The sequence below is a fragment of the Silurus aristotelis genome, assembly GCF_946808225.1.
Source record: "Silurus aristotelis genome assembly, chromosome: 13".
NCBI lineage: Eukaryota > Metazoa > Chordata > Actinopteri > Siluriformes > Siluridae > Silurus > Silurus aristotelis.
The window spans coordinates 24,245,140-24,263,919 of record NC_139586.1 but is presented as its reverse complement, the minus strand read 5'-3'; the positions used below and the strand labels follow the sequence as shown (position 1 = coordinate 24,263,919).

Here is an 18,780-nt window from a genome sequence, read left to right as displayed (position 1 = left end):
CTCATCAAAAAAGTAGAGGTTGACCTATTAATCGGTTTTGCCAATTAATCGGCATTAATAGTTGATTGCTGGAACTTTCTGCAAAAATCCATACAGATAGTTTTTCCGGGTTGCGTTTAACAATATGAGAGCATCCACTTTGGAGTGTTATTTTTTGTTTCATTATAAATGCATGTATTTTATTTACCTGAGAAATTATTAATAATTAATAATAATAACAAATATATTTATTTATTTATTTTTTCCATTTAGCACATTTTCATGATTCGGTACTGTTTTTTTTATTTTTGTAATAAACTTCAGCAATATTTTACGTTGAATGTTATGTTGATTCATCTAGTATCCAAATTTAAAGCTATTGGTTGATTGATTGCTTATTGGCACTATCAGTAAAATCTGTCTACTATCTGTCTACCTCTACTAAAAAGTGTCCTTTAGCTAAATAAATTACATAAATGCATGTAAATGGACACAGCCCTAAAGTATGCTTTTTTTTTTTTTTTTTACATATATTGATCGAATCTGCTACTGTACTTTGAATTATAGGCTAGACTTACGTCAGAGTTGTGGAGGTGGATGACCTGGGCTGCCTCCGGCCCTTTAAGGCACGTAGTTTGTCTCCTTGAGTCATGCTGAGACCATTTTCACTGTATTCACTATTCTGTAAAGCAAGGCACACAGTATAGTCACATTCATGTAAAGCACCTTGACCTAACAAGCTGCTTTGACTTCAACATGCTCTCTAATTATTGCCTAGATATCTGGAGCATACAGGGATTGCAGTTTGTCCTGGCAGAGTAAAAGAACTCTATCAGCATGACACATAAATTCATGCACTCGATAACAAATGCACAAATTAATGACTTGTAAAAATGACCAGATCACCAGAAGCTATTCGGTATAAAAGTCAAGACAAGGAAAAGCAAATGTGATAATCAATACACTGCATTATTCAATCCATTTATGTAATATTCTATGTGTACTGTTCCCACATGTCAATATTTACTGCCTGGTGCAAAACAAAAAAATCTGTTGTGCTGTCGTCAAATTTTATTTTTTATTATTTATTTGAAAATTTACAGAATAAAGCTCAAAATTAGCTAGCAGAGATAGTCAGTGTTTCTGGTGAGTATTCATAGCTAAAAGAGTTAGCTGGAAAACATGTCAGATGGCTCTAAGGGTAAATTCTAACAAAATTGAGTTAATAGCTCTAGACAAAAACTTCGACATTTACAGGATTTGGTAGACACCCCGTATTCACAGCTACTTACAAGTATCTAATTTATACAACTGAGCAGTTGAGAGGTAGAATTATACACAATGTCCCAGCACTGTTGTGAAAATGTTGCACTTATTATTTGCCATATATTTCATTGATCTCTGGATAAGAGTCACATTCAGGGTCCTGAGTGTTTTCTTCACCTCCTCTAGTAGAAAAACGTGGGCAGTTTGGCCTGTAATTGCCCCAAATGCAGCAGTATTAGTCTGGATACACATTTCCCTGATTTTAGTCTAATAGTTTGCATTTAATTCTTGAATACTTGATTATGAATGTATTAGAACTTTGGTTCCTGTCGAACTGAAATAAGAGGGATAATTTATTATTTGTTGGGACACAAACATCCACAGAAAATGCAACTTTATAGAATTTGGACTGGAAAGTTCTGATAAACTAATCCGATCCAAATAGGACTTTTGTGTTTTTTATAACTCAAACATCCAAGATTTGGTTTCCCATCACAGTATCATTACAGTACCAGTTTTTCTATTAGGTTTCAGTGCTGAGATACAAAAACCACATGATAAAGTGTGAATTCAGACCTGATTGTTGTTGAGGATATATTTTTAGATATATTTGATGTGGTTTGGAGAGCTCTGATCATCACTTTAAGCTTGTGAATTGAGAAAGCATCCGAGTGATATGATAAATATGCCGCATTAAGAGTGTAGAAGATTGATGGGAAAGTCTGTACCACTTCCTCTCACCTCTTCAATGCTGCTGGATCTGAAGAAGCCGCTGCTCATGGTCAGCTCATCCATGCTAGAGATAAGTCGTGGAACGCTGCTTTCTTCATACGCCCGTGTTTTTTGCTGCTTCGAGCGAAGCGAGTCTCCCTGAGCCCACAGATTCGTCTGCTTCCTACACAACAGCAGAACAAAGAGACACGGATAGAACAAAAGAACGTTAAGAAAGATGGAAGAAGAACAGAGAAAAGACAGAAATGGAGGACATCACTCATTTTTCAGTCGCTCTGAACAAGCATGTTAAAATAAACCTGGGATTTGCAGCTGCACTATAGTCAGAGCAGCTTTTAAAGAAAATCAATTACCTAAATGAATCACCTTAAGAACGATCTTGCACGTCACACAGTGGCCTCAGCAGGAGTGTATGCTAAGTAGTTGACAATCACCTCTCCACCACTATAGAACACTCTACAATCTCCCAATACTTGTTCAAGCATCTCTTCAGTAAAAGGGGGACTGCTTTAACTCAGCACTGACAGAGCCAGACCCTGACTTGACCATGCGTGTATATGGCTGTGTGTGACAGTATGACCAAGCCAAACACACGATCGTATCTTTTTCGCAAGCCGGATCCAGGCCCCAGCATGCATAGCAAAGTACTGATTAAGAACTCGTTCTCACCGAGATTTCACATCCATCTGACAGCACAATGCGTGCTATATCTGTTGCTCTTTCCTCTCTTTCATAAAGGGTCTATTTTCCTACATACTTGCTCAAGAGCCCTTCTGGGCAGCAGCAAAACCAAAGCCAAGAAGCCAATCTCTATTCTTATCAGAAGGACCCAAATTTCAAGGGAACACATGATGCAAAATAGGAGTGTTGTTGCTTTCTGGTAAGACAGAGCGTCTTCATGCTCTTGCATGCTGCTGTGTTGGCCATTAAGCTTCCGAAGAACAGCTTACATCCATGTTTAAACTAAGAGGTGAATACTGTAGATCTGGAACTTAATTTATTTTTATTCTATTATCTTCCATCATGTTTTTCTGGAAAGGAAAAAAACATTCCCTACGCATGCTCACGAGCGTGCCTAAAGTGCTAGATTAATAGTGTGGTTAATGGGGTGCTATTTCTACATTTAAATGTAATCATCATAAATCATTTGAAGCCAAATTTTACATAACTGAGTATCCTGCATATATATATATATATATATATATATATATACACACACACACACACACACACACACACACACATACACACACACACACACACACACACATATACACACACACATACACACACACACACACACACACACACACACACACACACACACACACACACACACACACACACACACACAAACACGATGCATGCGATACAAATGTATTTGCAACTAACTGGATATTTATGAATATAACCTTCGTCATCCAAATGGCCCTGAGAAACGATACCACAAATGAATTATTTTCTCTTCAGTTTGATTCACCTTCATTTGCAGCTGAATTTCACCAAATGTTGTGATTTCTACACTTTGACTAGGAAAGACAAGAAAAAAAACCCACACTGGCTGAACAGTTTGCTGTTTTGAGACAAATATACAATAAATTTAATCATAATTGGCTGGCGAAGCTTTTTGCTAAGAACATTTTTTTTCCTCTTTGTGATAAGAAATTGCAAGAAAGGAAATTGTCCTGGTTCATAATCCACTAAGATAAAAGTTTTATTTGAAGTTAAGATACAAGATAACACATGGAAAAGTGCACTGGAATGCAAAAATAGGCTGCAATAAAGTATGATTATACTTGTTGCACATTACTGCAGTCGTTTGAAGCACTGCATGGGCACGCCCTCAAAAATGACCAGTACGTGTGGGGGGGCTACTGCATTAAGACACTGTGTCTGCACTAGTGAAGAGTTTCGAACAAGTTTTTAATGTGACTCTCTCGTCTCAAAAAGTGACTCGCAAAATCTCCATTGGTATGGTACAGGAAACCGAATCGCCCTCTTAGTCTCTAGAGTCTTTCGTTCTTTTATCACTTGACTCCCATATAAGTTATGCGGTTACACAAATATATAAATTATTGAAACTATATTCAAAGTTTGTGGTGGGGGAGCTGCTTATTAAAAATGTAACCTTTTATTTGATTTAAGATTAAAGGTACGAAATAAACTTTACTGATTTATTCATTTTGATGAACGAGATTCAAAGAAACGTCACTAAAATGATCCGATTTAATTATTGCATTATATTTGTATTACTGAAAGCCAAAATGCATTCAAGATAAATAGCTGCAATGTAGGTGGCATAGTTGATACACAAGTCTGTAAATATTATGTAAAACCCCAACCTTGGTCTTCTTGGGAGCTTTTACATTTTCTAGAAAAACTCGGTTGCAACCTTTAGAATTAAATGCAGCACACAACTATGATCATAAGCCTGAACCTGAATCGTTATGCGGTTTCACGTTTGTATGAATTATGATGTCCTATCTTGTGGATGTTGCCTTTGAATGCAGGCTTTTAAATGAAATGTCACCTAAGTTACCGTTATTTATGCATGTGCACAAAACGGGCCTTTGGATTGCACAAAAAGTGATAACTCTGATTCTTGGGAGCAGACTTGCACAAGATTCATGAGTAATCCTTTCATAGTACTTACTCCTCTAAAAAGTGCTGCTGAGGTCCGATGATGGAGCCAGGCCTACAGATACGGATCCAGGCGATGGTTTCGGCCGCAGTGAAACGGTAGTGTTTCATCAGATAGCAGCCGATCAGCGTGCCGGTCCGGCCCAAACCGGCTGGGAAGCAAACGAAAGTAAAAAGACGAGTAATGTAATGTAACTGACTAAAGAGTGAAATAATTTTAAACAAAGTTCCAGAATGAGTTTGTGAATCATATGTCAATGGGTCACAGGGAGTTTGATATATTTCAGGAGAATTTAGTATAATAGGTTACACAGCATAAGCAGCCCACATACAAACTCGCATAATGATGTTCTCCATCTCAGTGGAAAGAGACCAGCAGATTTAACTGAAGTGCAACAACATTGGCACAAAATGCCCCAAAGACTAAAAATAAGAGTGTGAATGTTGCAATGTCTGAAAATTAAAGTCACCAAGCAACAGCGAGAGAAAAAAATAACTGTTTGAACCTAAATGTTGCATCTAAAAATTAAATTTATTCAACAACATGCCCTTCATTCATAGGAGGAAAGACAGAGTAATTAAAAACGCAGTGTACTATAATTTTTTATTGTACCACTTTTAAGTTCCAGTGCTTTCCAGCATGGACTTTTCCCTTATACATCTAAGTCTATAATCGAAAACAGAAAAATCTATTGTTAAAAAGTAAATATACTATGAATAAAAGCTACACTATATGGACAAATGTATTGGGACACCCCACTTTCCCAGCCATACAGTTACTACAAAGCTGGAGGCACACAACCTTATAGGACATTTACCTTTCAAATGAACTAGGAGACCCAAACCTGTTCTAGTAGACAACCCCCCTGTGCACAAAGCCAGTTTCACAAAGATATCGTTTACATGGGCTGGTGTGAAAGATCTTGACTGGACTGCTAAAGAGCTTTGACCTCACCCCTACTGAACATCTTTTGAATGAACTGGGGTGAATTAGAAGTACCTGACTCACTAAAGCCCTTGTGGCTGAATGAGCACAAATCTCCACAAGCACACTCCACAATCTGGTGGACCATCTTCCCAGAAGAGGAAGTTATAATAATATTATAATGGAGATTATTATTATTATTATTATTATTATTATTATTATATCCCTTTTTCATCGTAATTTTTTTAATGGAGATATTTTTATTTAATAACAAAAGCAATTAGTCTATATAATCAATGTACAGCTCTACATTTAAAAGCATACTGAGTATCTCCTATATTATTTGCTCATTCTGAATAACATTTATATCTGGTTACATAACTAATGTAAATGTATAACTGTCCACATCATTTTCATGTACATTCATTCATAATGCAGTCATTACAAGAACTGAGCACCATCACTAGATCAGCTGTTCATGTTTTTGATCCAGCAGTGCCACCATGTGGCCATTTAATGCCACTGACCAAAATAAAACAAAAATAATATAAAATAAAAAAAACAGACCAGACTAAATTCCAGGGCCTTTAGGAATCCACTCACCTTTGCAGTGCACAGCAATGGCACCATCCGAGCTCTCAGAGATATGCAAGAAGCGGCGCGTGATGACGTCGCTGGGCGTGCTGCCGTCCACAAAGAACAGGTCGTAATGGTCAAAGCCGGCATCTGTAAAGCGCTTGGCTTCATAGTTCTTCTTGTTGAGGCGGATGATGGTGGTGACGTTGTGCTTGCGAAAGTATGAGAAGTAAGCTTCGGGGGCATGGAGAGGATAGCCTAAATTAACCAAAAAATGAAATACATTGAAATAAATTATTTCTAGAAAATGTGTTTCAATTTGCTTTTATCATCTACTATACGCTTATTTTTATTATACAGTTTTTTATTGATCTTTAAAAGCATATGATTTGTAAAATTATTAAAGTGTAGGCAGAAATTTATGAGAATGGGGATTCAGAATCCAGACACACTGACAAAAGCTGATTTATTGCACCAAGAGGCTCAAGCCAGCAGTTTGCCCTGCTACAATCTGACATGCATCTGAAATCCAGTTTAATATTTATTTACTGAATGGGCAGGAACATTTATAGGCAGTCTAAATATAAAAAAAAAAAAAAAAAAAAAAAAGGGAAAAATCTGAAATAAACAAATGTGGATTCCTGAATATTCTCAAATTTTATATTATATATATATATATATATATATATATATATATATATATATATATATATATATAGAGAGAGAGAGAGAGAGAGAGAGAGAGAGAGAGAGAGAGAGAGAGAGAGAGAGAGAGAGTGAGAGAGAGAGAGAGAGAGAGAGAGAGAGAGAGAGATTGATTAATTTAAGTATTTTTGCACTTTATTTTCATGTATTCTAGAAAAAGCATACATTTGAAGTGTCTAGAAATATTATAACGAATGTTTTTATTAGCTAGCAATAACAAACATGCACATATTATGGACAAAAGTTTGTGGACACCAAAGCATTAAATTCGCATGTGCTTCTTAAACGTCTCTTTCCACATTTACTCCCCATTTGCTGTTATATTAATCTCCAATATTTTGGGGAAGGTGTTCCATTAGATTTTGGTGTATGCTTGTGGAGATTTGCCACAAGGGTGTAATTAAAGTCAGGTACTGATATAGGTGAGGTGAGGAGGCCTGGGGTGCAGTTAGTGTTCCAATTCATCCTAAAGGTGTTCAATAGGGTTCAGGTGTTCAACAGGGTCAGAGATCTACAGTAAACCATGTAAACCACTTTGGGTCTCCTAGTTCAAGTGAAGGAAAAAAAGCCATGCTACCACATCCAAATACAACCTTTACAGTCGTGTGACTCTAACTTTGTGGTTTGGAAACACAGAGTGATAAGGAAATAAATCAGATTTGCTTGGCTGCTAGTTCTCTGGTGTGACACACAACATACATCGGTTCTCTTGGATACCATTGTGCAGGGAGTACAGAGAAAGGCAAAGCTGTGATTATGGAGCTTGGGAAGATCTTCAGCTCACCGTTTTCTAATTTACTCTTTGGGTGCGGCCCGCTGAAGGCCAAGAATTTGCCAGGGACAATCCAGTTGAAGTCTCCATTCTCTACACGCTAGAGACGAAAGGAAACGGGCGAAGAGAGAAACACAGGAGGTTAAGAAATAATCCTGTTGCATAAGCAGGATACGACAGTACAGAAAGGCTAAAAAGCTTATAATTAAAGCTGCTACAAAGCACAAAATACATGTATGGCACCCTTTAAAGTGAAGTGTAACTTTATAACACTTCCCAGTTACCTCGTAGTGCTCATACTCGGTCACATCAAACGTCTCAAAGTCCAAGAAGCCGTGATGCCGGGCCTTAAAAACACACACACACAAAATATTGTTTATTAGATTTTTTTCCGCTGATCATGTGATCAGCTTTTTTGCAACTAAAGATGCAAAAATGTGACTTAATTTAACCATTACGCAGTTTTTAATTTGTTCACCTGCCACATTAGTCATACAAGACCCTCTGAACGTGTGATTACTATAGAAAAATGTGTATTCGAAAAAAATTCAAAAGCATATTAATATAAAACCTGTGATTTGTAACTCCAGAACTGTGAAAAGCTACTGGTATAAAAAAACAAACACCCTCTGCCCAATCAGAACAGAGAATTAATTTAAATTCCATGAGACACTAATGATAGTCCTGAGCTGCGGCATTACAGAAAATCCCTCTTTGCCCTGCTGGGGGATGAGTCACAGGTTATAATAGGCTCTTAAGCTAATGGCATTGATTAGTGCATACATGGCAGACAGATAAACACACACACAGACAGACACACACACACACACAGACACACACACACACACAGACACACACACACACACAGACACACACACACACACACACACACACACACACACACACAGAGGAGCTAATGATAGAGATTACTCTGAACCATATTAGCTCAGAATGACTGTAGCAAAACATCGTCACGTCATGTCTTTTTATTCAACATCTCTATCATTATGTCTGTGAAGCAATCCATTTATTCATCTTATATGTCCATTCATCTGTTTATCCATCAATCGATTCACTTCTCTATGTCCCTAGCTAAAGTAGTAAGCGGTAAAGTAGAATCAGAGCCGTGGAAAAAGCATTCGATGATGCATAAGATGCCACTACACCCAGCTCGGTTAAAAAACAAAAACAAGAACAGGCTGATTAACTGCCTGCTAATTAAATCTAACACAAACACATTACAATCGTCTGAGCCACGTTAGAAGCGAGCCCTTCATCGGGCACATCCTCTGATATTAATAAGTGTGGCATGTTTTCGTAAAGGCAAACAGGAGGAGGAGGAAAATATTTGAGACAGGAGAGGAGAAATAAAATGCTGGGTTTGTTTGTCTTTAAGGGCTCAAACTTGATTTTCCCAGGGGAGTGACGATATGCTGGGAGACTCTACGAGACGGAAAAATCTGTGAAAGAATGTCTCGGGGTGTTTTTTTTTCCTTCTTTCTGCCAAACGCTGACCGAGTACTTCCTGTGCTGTGAGATGAGCTCGCATGAAGCTTCCTGCACTGAGCTCAGACTGGGAGGGTGGAGGTCGGATTTGTGGTTAGAGCTGACTGCAGAACTGAGCTGCACAGTTCACGTTTTTATGGCCATATACTAATATGTATATTCTACATACTAATATGCGTGAGTGGATGTAGATGTGACGTATGTCTGTGTGTAAATGAGTGTATTCAGTCTGTGTATAATGCCTGACATACATCTGATGGAAATGTACCGTTTCTTTTTCTTTGATAAGAAGTTAAAATGAAAAAGAAAAGCAATGCGAGAAAAAAAAGCCTTTACTTTTTTACTCAATATCTCTTGTTCCATCCATCTCTCTTTTCCTCTCACTCCATCTTTCCCCTTGTCTCTATAATTCACTCTTGACCTACACTCCATCTCTATTGATCCATCTCTCTTAATTTATCACTCCATCTCTATGGCTGTCTCTCAAGCGAGGTCTCTGTATGCTATACATGCATATACGTTGTCCTTTAATTGTATTTTTGCACATTACTTGAAATATTTATTGCTTCATAGCGCCATCTCTCACACCTTCGCTCGCCCTCCATCGTATTCCATCTCTACAGCTCCATCACACCATGGTGAAATTAATTCCAAATGGGAAAACTTGCATACGCCACAGAGATGCGAAATCCTCCAACAACCTTGATATTAACACTCGTCATGTAATTACGAGAAAACAAAGAGCTGCGTGGACACTTTAAGAAGCATCTCACTCTCACACACTTTCTGCATAACTTTACACTTAAAACCAGTCTGTATACATTGCTGCTTGCTCCAGGGTTTTGGGTGTGGCTACTTAAAATGCACCATTGTCACATGTTGGGTCAAACCTTCAACTGCTGTACTCAAACAACGCCATTCAGACAGCGCACGTGAGTTGTGTACAACAATACAGACATGACACACGTGTAAAATCCCTACCGTTCACTGTACCGTGTCTGGAATCGGCACCAAAAATGTCTACTGTGTGTGTTGTGTCTCTTTCTGTCTGTCTGTTGACCTCAATCACTTCGATTTGAAGATTTTAAACTCTTTACACTTATTACCTTCCTGATTCCATTCAAACAGTCAAGAACGGTCAGGCTGTATGTGCAATTTCCAAACGACGCATCCCTGAAAAAAATAATAAAAAGAAAGCACACAACAGAGTGAGATATACAACAGATATAATAAATGTGCATAAAATGTCAGGTCTTTGATGGCTTTCCACAATTTAAATTTTAAATTAAATATAACTGAAAAATTCAATTTAAATTATATACACATTCATATACACACACACACACACACACACACACACACACACACACACACACACACACAAACAAACACAAACACACACACACACACACACACACACACACACACACACACACACACACACACAAACACACATATTATTTATTAAAAAAAAAAATGTAAGTAAATATTTTGTTTGCACAGCTCTAACAACGTCAAAATATTTACAAACATTTGAATAATCTCGGTCGGGGACATCAAAACAACCGCCGCAACTGTGACCGGCAATTAACTTTGTCCATTAAAAAAGACATAATAAAAATTAAACTGTAATTGCTGGCAAATCTGTGTAGTATAAAAGAAATAAAACACTTCAGAAGGCGATTCGATTAATTTTCTTTAACATAAATCCCAGATTGATATTAATGATTATAAATAAGAGAGAGTGACTGTTTATAGCTGCTATAATGCACATGAAAAGTTTGTCGAATGTAAGTATAAAATGTACAATAATAAATAAAGAATTATTATTCTTGCTAATATCTGGTTAAACAGAAATGCTGTAATGGGAAAAATTATAACTGCAGGGTGGTAACAGGAACAAACTGATCTAGAGTGTGGGTCATTACATCATAAATATCGTATACATATTTAAATAACCACTTTGCCCAGTAAAACAGACTCTCAGGCCATGGACATGTCGAATTGAGAAGCCAATATCGCGTCAAGCACAACATGCACTCTGTTTAATTCCCACTAGTCTCTTGAGGAGTCTCATTACTCCTCTCAGCCCTAAACTCAGAGTAGAACAGAAAAGCCTGACCTCATGGGCATCAAGGATAATAACAATGGATCTGGATTCAGGGGGCCCTTTAAGCGCTTGACCCAGATGGGTAATGAAACATAATGAAAGCAAAGCAACACTCTGACGAGAAACAACAGAAACGGAAGGAAGTGACTCACGGTTCCTTGTGTGCAATCTCACACGTTACTACTCAAGACAAATGTTACCAAAAGGAACACTAGGAAAAAGCATTGCAAGACAAAAGAGGTGCTGGTATTTGAGTGGAAAAAAGGGTGACCTTCAACTTATATATACTGTGTGTCAAAAAATTAAGCTGTACGCAAGAGGATGAATAGATCAATTCATTTTTAGGATGTTTTAACGTAGTGTGAGGACAGTAGCTGCTCATGACAAATAACTCAAAATAACAAAAGTTTACTGAAGCTGAGATTGGATTTTAGTGTAGTTAATGTGTGTGTGTGTGTGTGTGTGTGTGTGTGTGTGTGTGTGTGTGTGTGTGTGTGTTAGATCCTTTCTAATGGGCAACAGGGCAGATTGATTAAATGTTCTGCTGGGATCCCTGCACTCGCCCCCACACCTCCTGCTAATTTTTACGCTTCGGATGCCAAAAGGCATCTGTGTACTTGTTTCAAGAAATCTCATTATGAAAGCAACTCAGGAAAATCTTTCATTTAAATTTTAAATGACGGCCATTCAGGGCTGATTAATGATGATTTTATTCCTTGACTAGCATCATGACTTGATGCTGGCAGAAGCACTTCTGAATAGCCTCTAAATCTCATTCATGCTTCACAGTGATCAGCCCCAGGCTTTACACAGTCCAATAGTACAGCTCAACAGAGCAAAAATGTATAAACGTATACCCCCAAAAAAATAAATCATATACACCAAAGGATCTGTAGTCTGACTCATGATTGATATCAAAGTTGCGAAAAAAGTTGTTAGCCTTATTCGGACTGAATTAGTTTTACCGGAAGAATTATGGTTATGTGATTACGATCACATTATTTCTAGGGATGCCCCTTCTTGGTCGGTCATTTTGTTTTCACAGATTGTGTGCACACACCAGATATAATTATGCCATATTTTACCTTCTATTATATGACCTAAAGAATGTGATGCAAAATCTTTTAAAATCTACATTTGACACAAGTTTTTAGCTTTGTGCATGAAAAATCACTATCAAAAATAATAAATAGTTGGATTCCTGATCAGAAGGTTTTTAGTTTAAATCCCAGCACCACTACAGGGCCCTTTGGCAAGACCCTTATCCCTCATCTGTTGTATGAATTAGAAAATTGCAAGTCGCTCTGTGTAGAAGAGTCTGCCGAATGCCGTTAATGTAATAAATGGCAATTCGAAAAAAAAAAGGTTCAAAAGGTTCCCTTGTCTATTGAGTTTTTTTATGTGTCCTGTCCGGTTACAATTCGTCTGAAAATGATTTTGTACATCATGCGGAAAAGCTCTGACTCAAGTGTCTACAAAATCATTTTAAAGCCAAATGCTTATCTGTCAGAGTGTACAATCAGGGTGTAAACCACAAGGTGTGTAAAACAAACTCAGCTGGAAAGAATCAGGCACTGATCTGCCAAACCAGCAGCTGCAAGGCTCTACAGAAAAACATGCCTGATCATAGAGGAGATTCAGTGATGCTCTGATCTACAGTTGGTGTAAAAGCTTTAGATACACATCACAATCTTGTACAATCTATACACCTAAGCATGTACAAGCTTTAAGTGCTCTGTACACTAATGTCTGGATAGTGGCCCCGGGTTCATGACCACCAAACTGTGGAAGCTCTCCGTTTCTCAGCACCACATCCCAGATAAACGTGACTGGTTCCACGTATAACTTTACTTCCCTGTCATGGTTTTATGATGGAGGAGAGAGGATTGCAATGGCAGCAGAGGAAACATAAAACCATGCGGATGTATTTTATTATACATTTAGATTTTTATACTGCCGCAAATTCCATGCTTTATGTTTTGATTGATATGATTGAAGCCTGGTCTCCACCCCTAACAATGGACATTGTCTTAAAGCAGCTTTAAAGAGATAAAGTGGTTATAAAGGTTCGTCCATAATGAGTGAGCCAGTGGCGATTTTGGCAAGGAAAAGTCCCTGAGACGGCATAAGGAAGAAACTCTGAGAGGACTCAAGAAGGAACCTGTCCACATCCAGGTGGCACAAAATGTCCTTGCGAAATACATGCATACATGTATTTTTGAGCCATGATCTCCCGAGGTTTCTCTGTTGTTGTTTTTTTTGTCTCCGTTTGTGTATTTCTCGTTAAGCACCTCGGACATTCTGTGCATCAATAAAGCACCATTTTTATTACTTGATCTCCAAAGAATAAATAATGTAAAAAGTAAATAAAAAAATCAACCAAGTGCCTACACATTTGCAAACCTTAATGCAAAAATAAAATAATAATAAAGAGACGTCATTCAACAATCAATCCATATCTCAGCAGGAATTCTTCTATATGAAAACCAGCACATCAGATTCGGCCCTTGATGAGGACTCCAATGGGTGAAAACGCCCTTCTGCACCTTATCACATATACAGAAGTAGATCAAGGGTTTTGAGGAAATGGTGAATAATAGACTGAGCTGTATTTGTGAACCGTGCTGTTTGTTCAAGCACAAACGAAACCACAAAAGAGAAAACCCACCCTGCATCTCACAGTGAGTGTGGAAAAGTTTAATTTAAACCAAAGGGCAAAATCGGGTTTAATTGCCTGGTACCCGGTGTGAGAAGCGTTCAGGCTCGGCATGAAGAACCTCGTTATTAATCTGCACGAGCCCCTCGCCATGTTGGACCAGCACCACTTTTTCTTTTATGATATGCCCGATAATAGACGAATCTGAATGCCATTTCCTCTAATCTCGATATTATCTGCATCCTGCCAAGCCTTGCACAGCTGCCCCCTCACTGGGCCACAAGAACACACCATACAAGTACATCAGAATGTCTTGAACTCGTGGAAAAGTCTGTCGAGAGAAACCAGAACTTGAAGGTTAACATGCTTCAGCAGCTAGTCTAAAAATATACGCCTAAAAGACAACAGGTCTTACAGGCACTCCCTTTTCTGTTCTCCTTCATTTCTTAACTGGGTAAAAGTGTCTTCAGCATCTCAGAAGAGATCAAATGCAAAGACACACATGAGCGATAGTGGGGGCAAACTATTGATAGTAACTAATAACACGTCAGAAAAAAGGCTTTGGGGATTTTGAGGTTTTGCTGTTTATTTTTTTGTTTTTTTAAACAAACCAAACATGTAAATAAACTGGATATAAGGGTTGATTAAGCTCCAGGTTGACATTTACAACATTTAAACCACTTCAATGTTTAAACAATAAATACCTGGTCATAAGTATGTTATGTGCTTTTTGAGCATCGCATTCCACATTCAGTCCCAATTTGCATTTATAATTGCCTCCATTCTTTTAGATGTTCCACTAGATTTTGTTGCATGCTTGTGGACATTTGTGTTCATCAGACACAAGGGTGTTTGTAAGGTCAGGTACTGATGTAGGTGACCTGAGACGTAGTCAGTGTTTTAATTCATCTTAAAGGTGTTCAGTAGGGTTAATGTCAGAGCACTATAGCAGGAGATCTTCCTCTCCAATGCATGTATGCCATATCTTTATGGAGCATGCTTTGTGCACAGGGGAAACGCCATTCTGGAACAGGTTTGTGTTTCCAAGTCCAAGTAAACGCAAAATTTTATTATACCGCATCCAAAGACGTCCTGTACAATTTAGTGCCTCCAGCTTTGTGGTAAAGGAGAAGAACCACATATAGCAGAAAAGGTCAGGTGCCCCAATATAATATATATAATGTAATATATATCTGTATATTACAGTTTATACACCAGGGGTGGGCAATTAATTTTTACAAGGGGCCACATGAGAAACCTGAATTGTGTCAGAGGGCCACACCAACGATAATATTTTAGGGATGCACCGAAATGAAAATTCAATTCAAAAGGCTATGAAATCCATAATTTTTTGTGTTATGCCTTTTGCCTTGGCACCATCACTGAAAAACTTTCCTGCCTTTTCAAAAACGTCCTCTACAGACGGAGTGCGCATGCTCGGATTGACTTTACTTTTCTGCGCCGCGTTCTTCTCATATTTAGAAGGCAATCGGGATGTTTGGATTCCAGGTGATAAATTAAACCCGACTTGGAGAAACTCCCAGATACACCCCCTCTTGAAATTTCAGCATTGCATGTTTTGCAAATCGCTCTCCGCACACCGCAGACATGTTGCTCTTATCCAGATAACCGTGTGCTGCTGCGCTTTTTTATTGCGTCATTACAATTGTGTTTCTGCCGTGTTGTTTCGGTGATTTAGGTATTTCGGCCGAAATTTTCGGTGCATCCCTGTAATTTATGATTGGCCTCACGCAGGCCGGACAGGGACATACAAAGGGCCGGATGTGGCCCGCGGGCCGTAGTTTGCCCAGGTCTGTTATACACTATATAAAGTGAAAAAAAACTATTTCACACAGCAACACTGATGTTTAGCTGGCATTTCATTACTTGTATATTCTTGCTGCACTGCAGTACTGGAGGTGGATTCAGGCCTGGGTGCTGGGATTTGAACTCTAAACCTTCTGATCACAAGTTTTACTGAGCTAACACCATTGTTGTGTTCTGGATCCAACTCCACCTGTGTGTTCCAGTTTTAACTGTTTTCCCAACTACACTGCTGTATTCCAGTTCTTCCTCCATTGTCATGTTACTGTTCCTTTTCCAGTTCCAATTCCACTTCCAGTGTAAATGCAGTGTTCAGTGTACAAAGACATCAAAATCCAACACCGACGTTTCTCTGGCATTTCAATACATGCAAGTTCTTGCTGCATGTGGGAAGCGAACTTGAGCCTCGAACCAAAAATGGAATTAGATTTAATACTCGAGTAGGAAATCTAAATGCTGCTGGATTTGGAACTGGAACATGGAAATTATGTCATGAAGGAGGAACTAGAATACAGCAGTGGAGATGGCAATGAAAGTTGAGTTGGAAAAAACGTTTAGAACTGGAACACAGAGATGAAGATTAAGACGAAACAGAACACAACAGTACTGAGCAAGGCCCTTAACCCAAGACTGCTGTTTTGCCTAAAAGTAAAGGTTGTGTGTTTAAGCATATAAGAAGGCTGGAGACAATTATTACTGTGAGCACGTTAATTCATTGTACGGCTCCATTCACCCGAAACCTGTTAGCACATGACTCATCTATCTCGCACGTCCCTTTGGTGTTTGGCAAATTTAAAAACTGATTCAACACTTTTATCCACACGAGGTAAAGTAGCACAGCATCAATGCTATAATAAGATATTTACTTCCTCTGTTAGCTTACTACAGGACATTACATAACCGGATTTCTCTGGAAGTGCCATGGCTACCAGAGAACGCGTGAACAAAGCTCTTTTCATCACCAGAACAGCCATATAGTCTGTAACAAGCACGTCTTTGTGATTAAATAAGGGGCCAATCAAGAGCAAAGAACAGCAGAAAAAACAAGGAGGGGAAGAGGAAAAAAATAACAAACACATGAAGCGGCTATCAAACCTGCCGAATCAAATCTACAATGCAAACAGGCTTCATTTAATTTACACTCCAAGTTATAGGAAGAGTTATGATCATTAATATTAAACAAATCAGACATGTCAAGGTAAACAATAAAGCGTGCAGAATGGGGCATTAAAAAGCGTACAGGTTTACAGCAAGGCTCGCATAAATATAATAAAATATGATTACGGTGCTGAGTGGTGTGGCAGCGAACAACCCTAAAGGCAAGATAAATATTTGCTCCCCTGCAAGCCCAGACAAGCCTGGAGAATTGAATATGATTGAATTCAATACTGTAACTCAAACACGGCTGAAATCTGAAGCTAATCTTCAGGCAGGGTGATAAAGATTGGCAAGAGCCTTGGTAGAGAAAGGGAAAATGAAAAAGAAAAAAAACACCCACGCAGTGCGAAAGCAAGCAGCAGACACCCTAATGAGAACCCGGAGCATATGGACTGTACAGCTAGAGATCAAGGTCAAGAGCATTTCAAATAAAATATGTTTGGAAAGAAAAACACAAACAACTTTTAATTGGAGCGTGAAATGAGAGGAAAGCTTGGAAAAAGTTTTATAATAGGAACATGGTGCAGGTCAAACAGCGGCGAATCTGGCTCTTGTTCGAATGAATCAGAGGAGCAAAAAACTGTGATCATTTCTACACAAAAAGATCCTGGAACAGCGGGGCAACGAGACTATAAATATAATACAGAGGGAAATCATGTCACAATACACTACAACATTTCTAGGATTTCTTTTGAGGTTTTAAGAGAGAAAGAAAAAGAAAAAATTGAATGAATAATAATAATTCCAGCTTTGTTTGAAAATGTTACACATTATCTCATGTGCCGCAAAACACACACACACACACACAAGCACAATCAATCAAAACACACACCCACAGTTGCCTACAGCTATGCAAGTGTGCTAAAGAGCAGCTGAACATGTTTCTTGATTGTGTTTAAGCATGGGAGACGTGGCTTTGAAATTGTTTCTTACCTGAACGGCAGGTAAGAGGCATTCGAGCCAGAGATTAATGCTCTGTACGCTTCTTCCGGGGTTTTCTTCAGGTAAATCACCTGACACAAAAAAAAAACAATATTAGAATACACTTTCCTGAAAAGCAGAAAATGTGTTGTTTAAGCAAAGTAATAAACAAATAAGAAAGAAAGAAAGAAAGAAAGAAAGAAAGAAAGAAAGAAAGAAAGAAAGAAAGAAAGAAAGAAAGAAAGAAAGAAAGAATATAGTTTATCATATGACTAGAAAGAAAGAAAGAAAGAAAGAAAGAAAGAAAGAAAGAAAGAAAGAAAGAAAGAAAGAAAGAAAGAAAGAAAGAATATAGTTTATCATATGACTAGAAAGAAAGAAAGAAAGAAAGAAAGAAAGAAAGAAAGAAAGAAAGAAAGAAAGAAAGAAAGAAAGAAAGAAAGAAAGAAAGAAAGAAAGAAAGAATATAGTTTATCATATGACTAGAAAGAAAGAAAGAAAGAAAGAAAGAAAGAAAGAAAGAAAGAAAGAAAGAAAGAAAGAAAGAAAGAAAGAAAGAAAGAAAGAATATAGTTTATCATATGACTAGAAAGAAAGAAAGAAAGAAAGAAAGAAAGAAAGAAAGAAAGAAAGAAAGAAAGAAAGAAAGAAAGAAAGAACTCAGACTACAGCCACACAAATGCACAATTCATGACATTTCCATACAATCTCTCTCTCTCTCTCACAGAGAGAGAGAGAGAGAGAGAGAGAGAGAGAGAGAGAGAGAGAGAGAGAGAGAGAGAGAGAGAGAGAGCATAAACTTTCACTGTTGTACTAATTAAATGGAGGGTGCTGTGGGGAAGGAATGTGTCAAAGAACTGTGATTTAGCAAAGAGAGGGGCTTCTTCTTAAACCTGGACCTCAATTACGTTACTCTGATGTCACATGTACACACACACAAACACTGGCCATCAGTAGAAAAGAAGAAAAGACAAACTAAATAACATTTTTAAAAAGGCGGAAAAGAAAAG

The 18,780-nt window shown here is 38.0% G+C and overlaps 1 protein-coding gene across 7 annotated transcripts in view; it reads right to left on the bottom strand.

Moving 5' to 3' along the window:
* The window catches only part of cdc14ab (cell division cycle 14Ab), a 49,210-nt gene that overhangs the window by 16,479 nt on the left and 13,951 nt on the right, over nt 1–18,780 (bottom strand). For all 7 annotated transcript variants that reach the window (XM_083559200.1, XM_083559199.1, XM_083559201.1 and 4 more), the window contains 8 exons: nt 17,783–17,862; nt 10,208–10,274; nt 7,880–7,942; nt 7,608–7,695; nt 6,146–6,376; nt 4,631–4,769; nt 1,987–2,140; nt 558–661 (listed from right to left, as the gene is read on the bottom strand). In XM_083559200.1, coding sequence (XP_083415326.1) covers nt 558–661; nt 1,987–2,140; nt 4,631–4,769; nt 6,146–6,376; nt 7,608–7,695; nt 7,880–7,942; nt 10,208–10,274; nt 17,783–17,862 — 926 coding nt within the window. The remainder of the gene's footprint in view (nt 1–557; nt 662–1,986; nt 2,141–4,630; nt 4,770–6,145; nt 6,377–7,607; nt 7,696–7,879; nt 7,943–10,207; nt 10,275–17,782; nt 17,863–18,780) is intronic.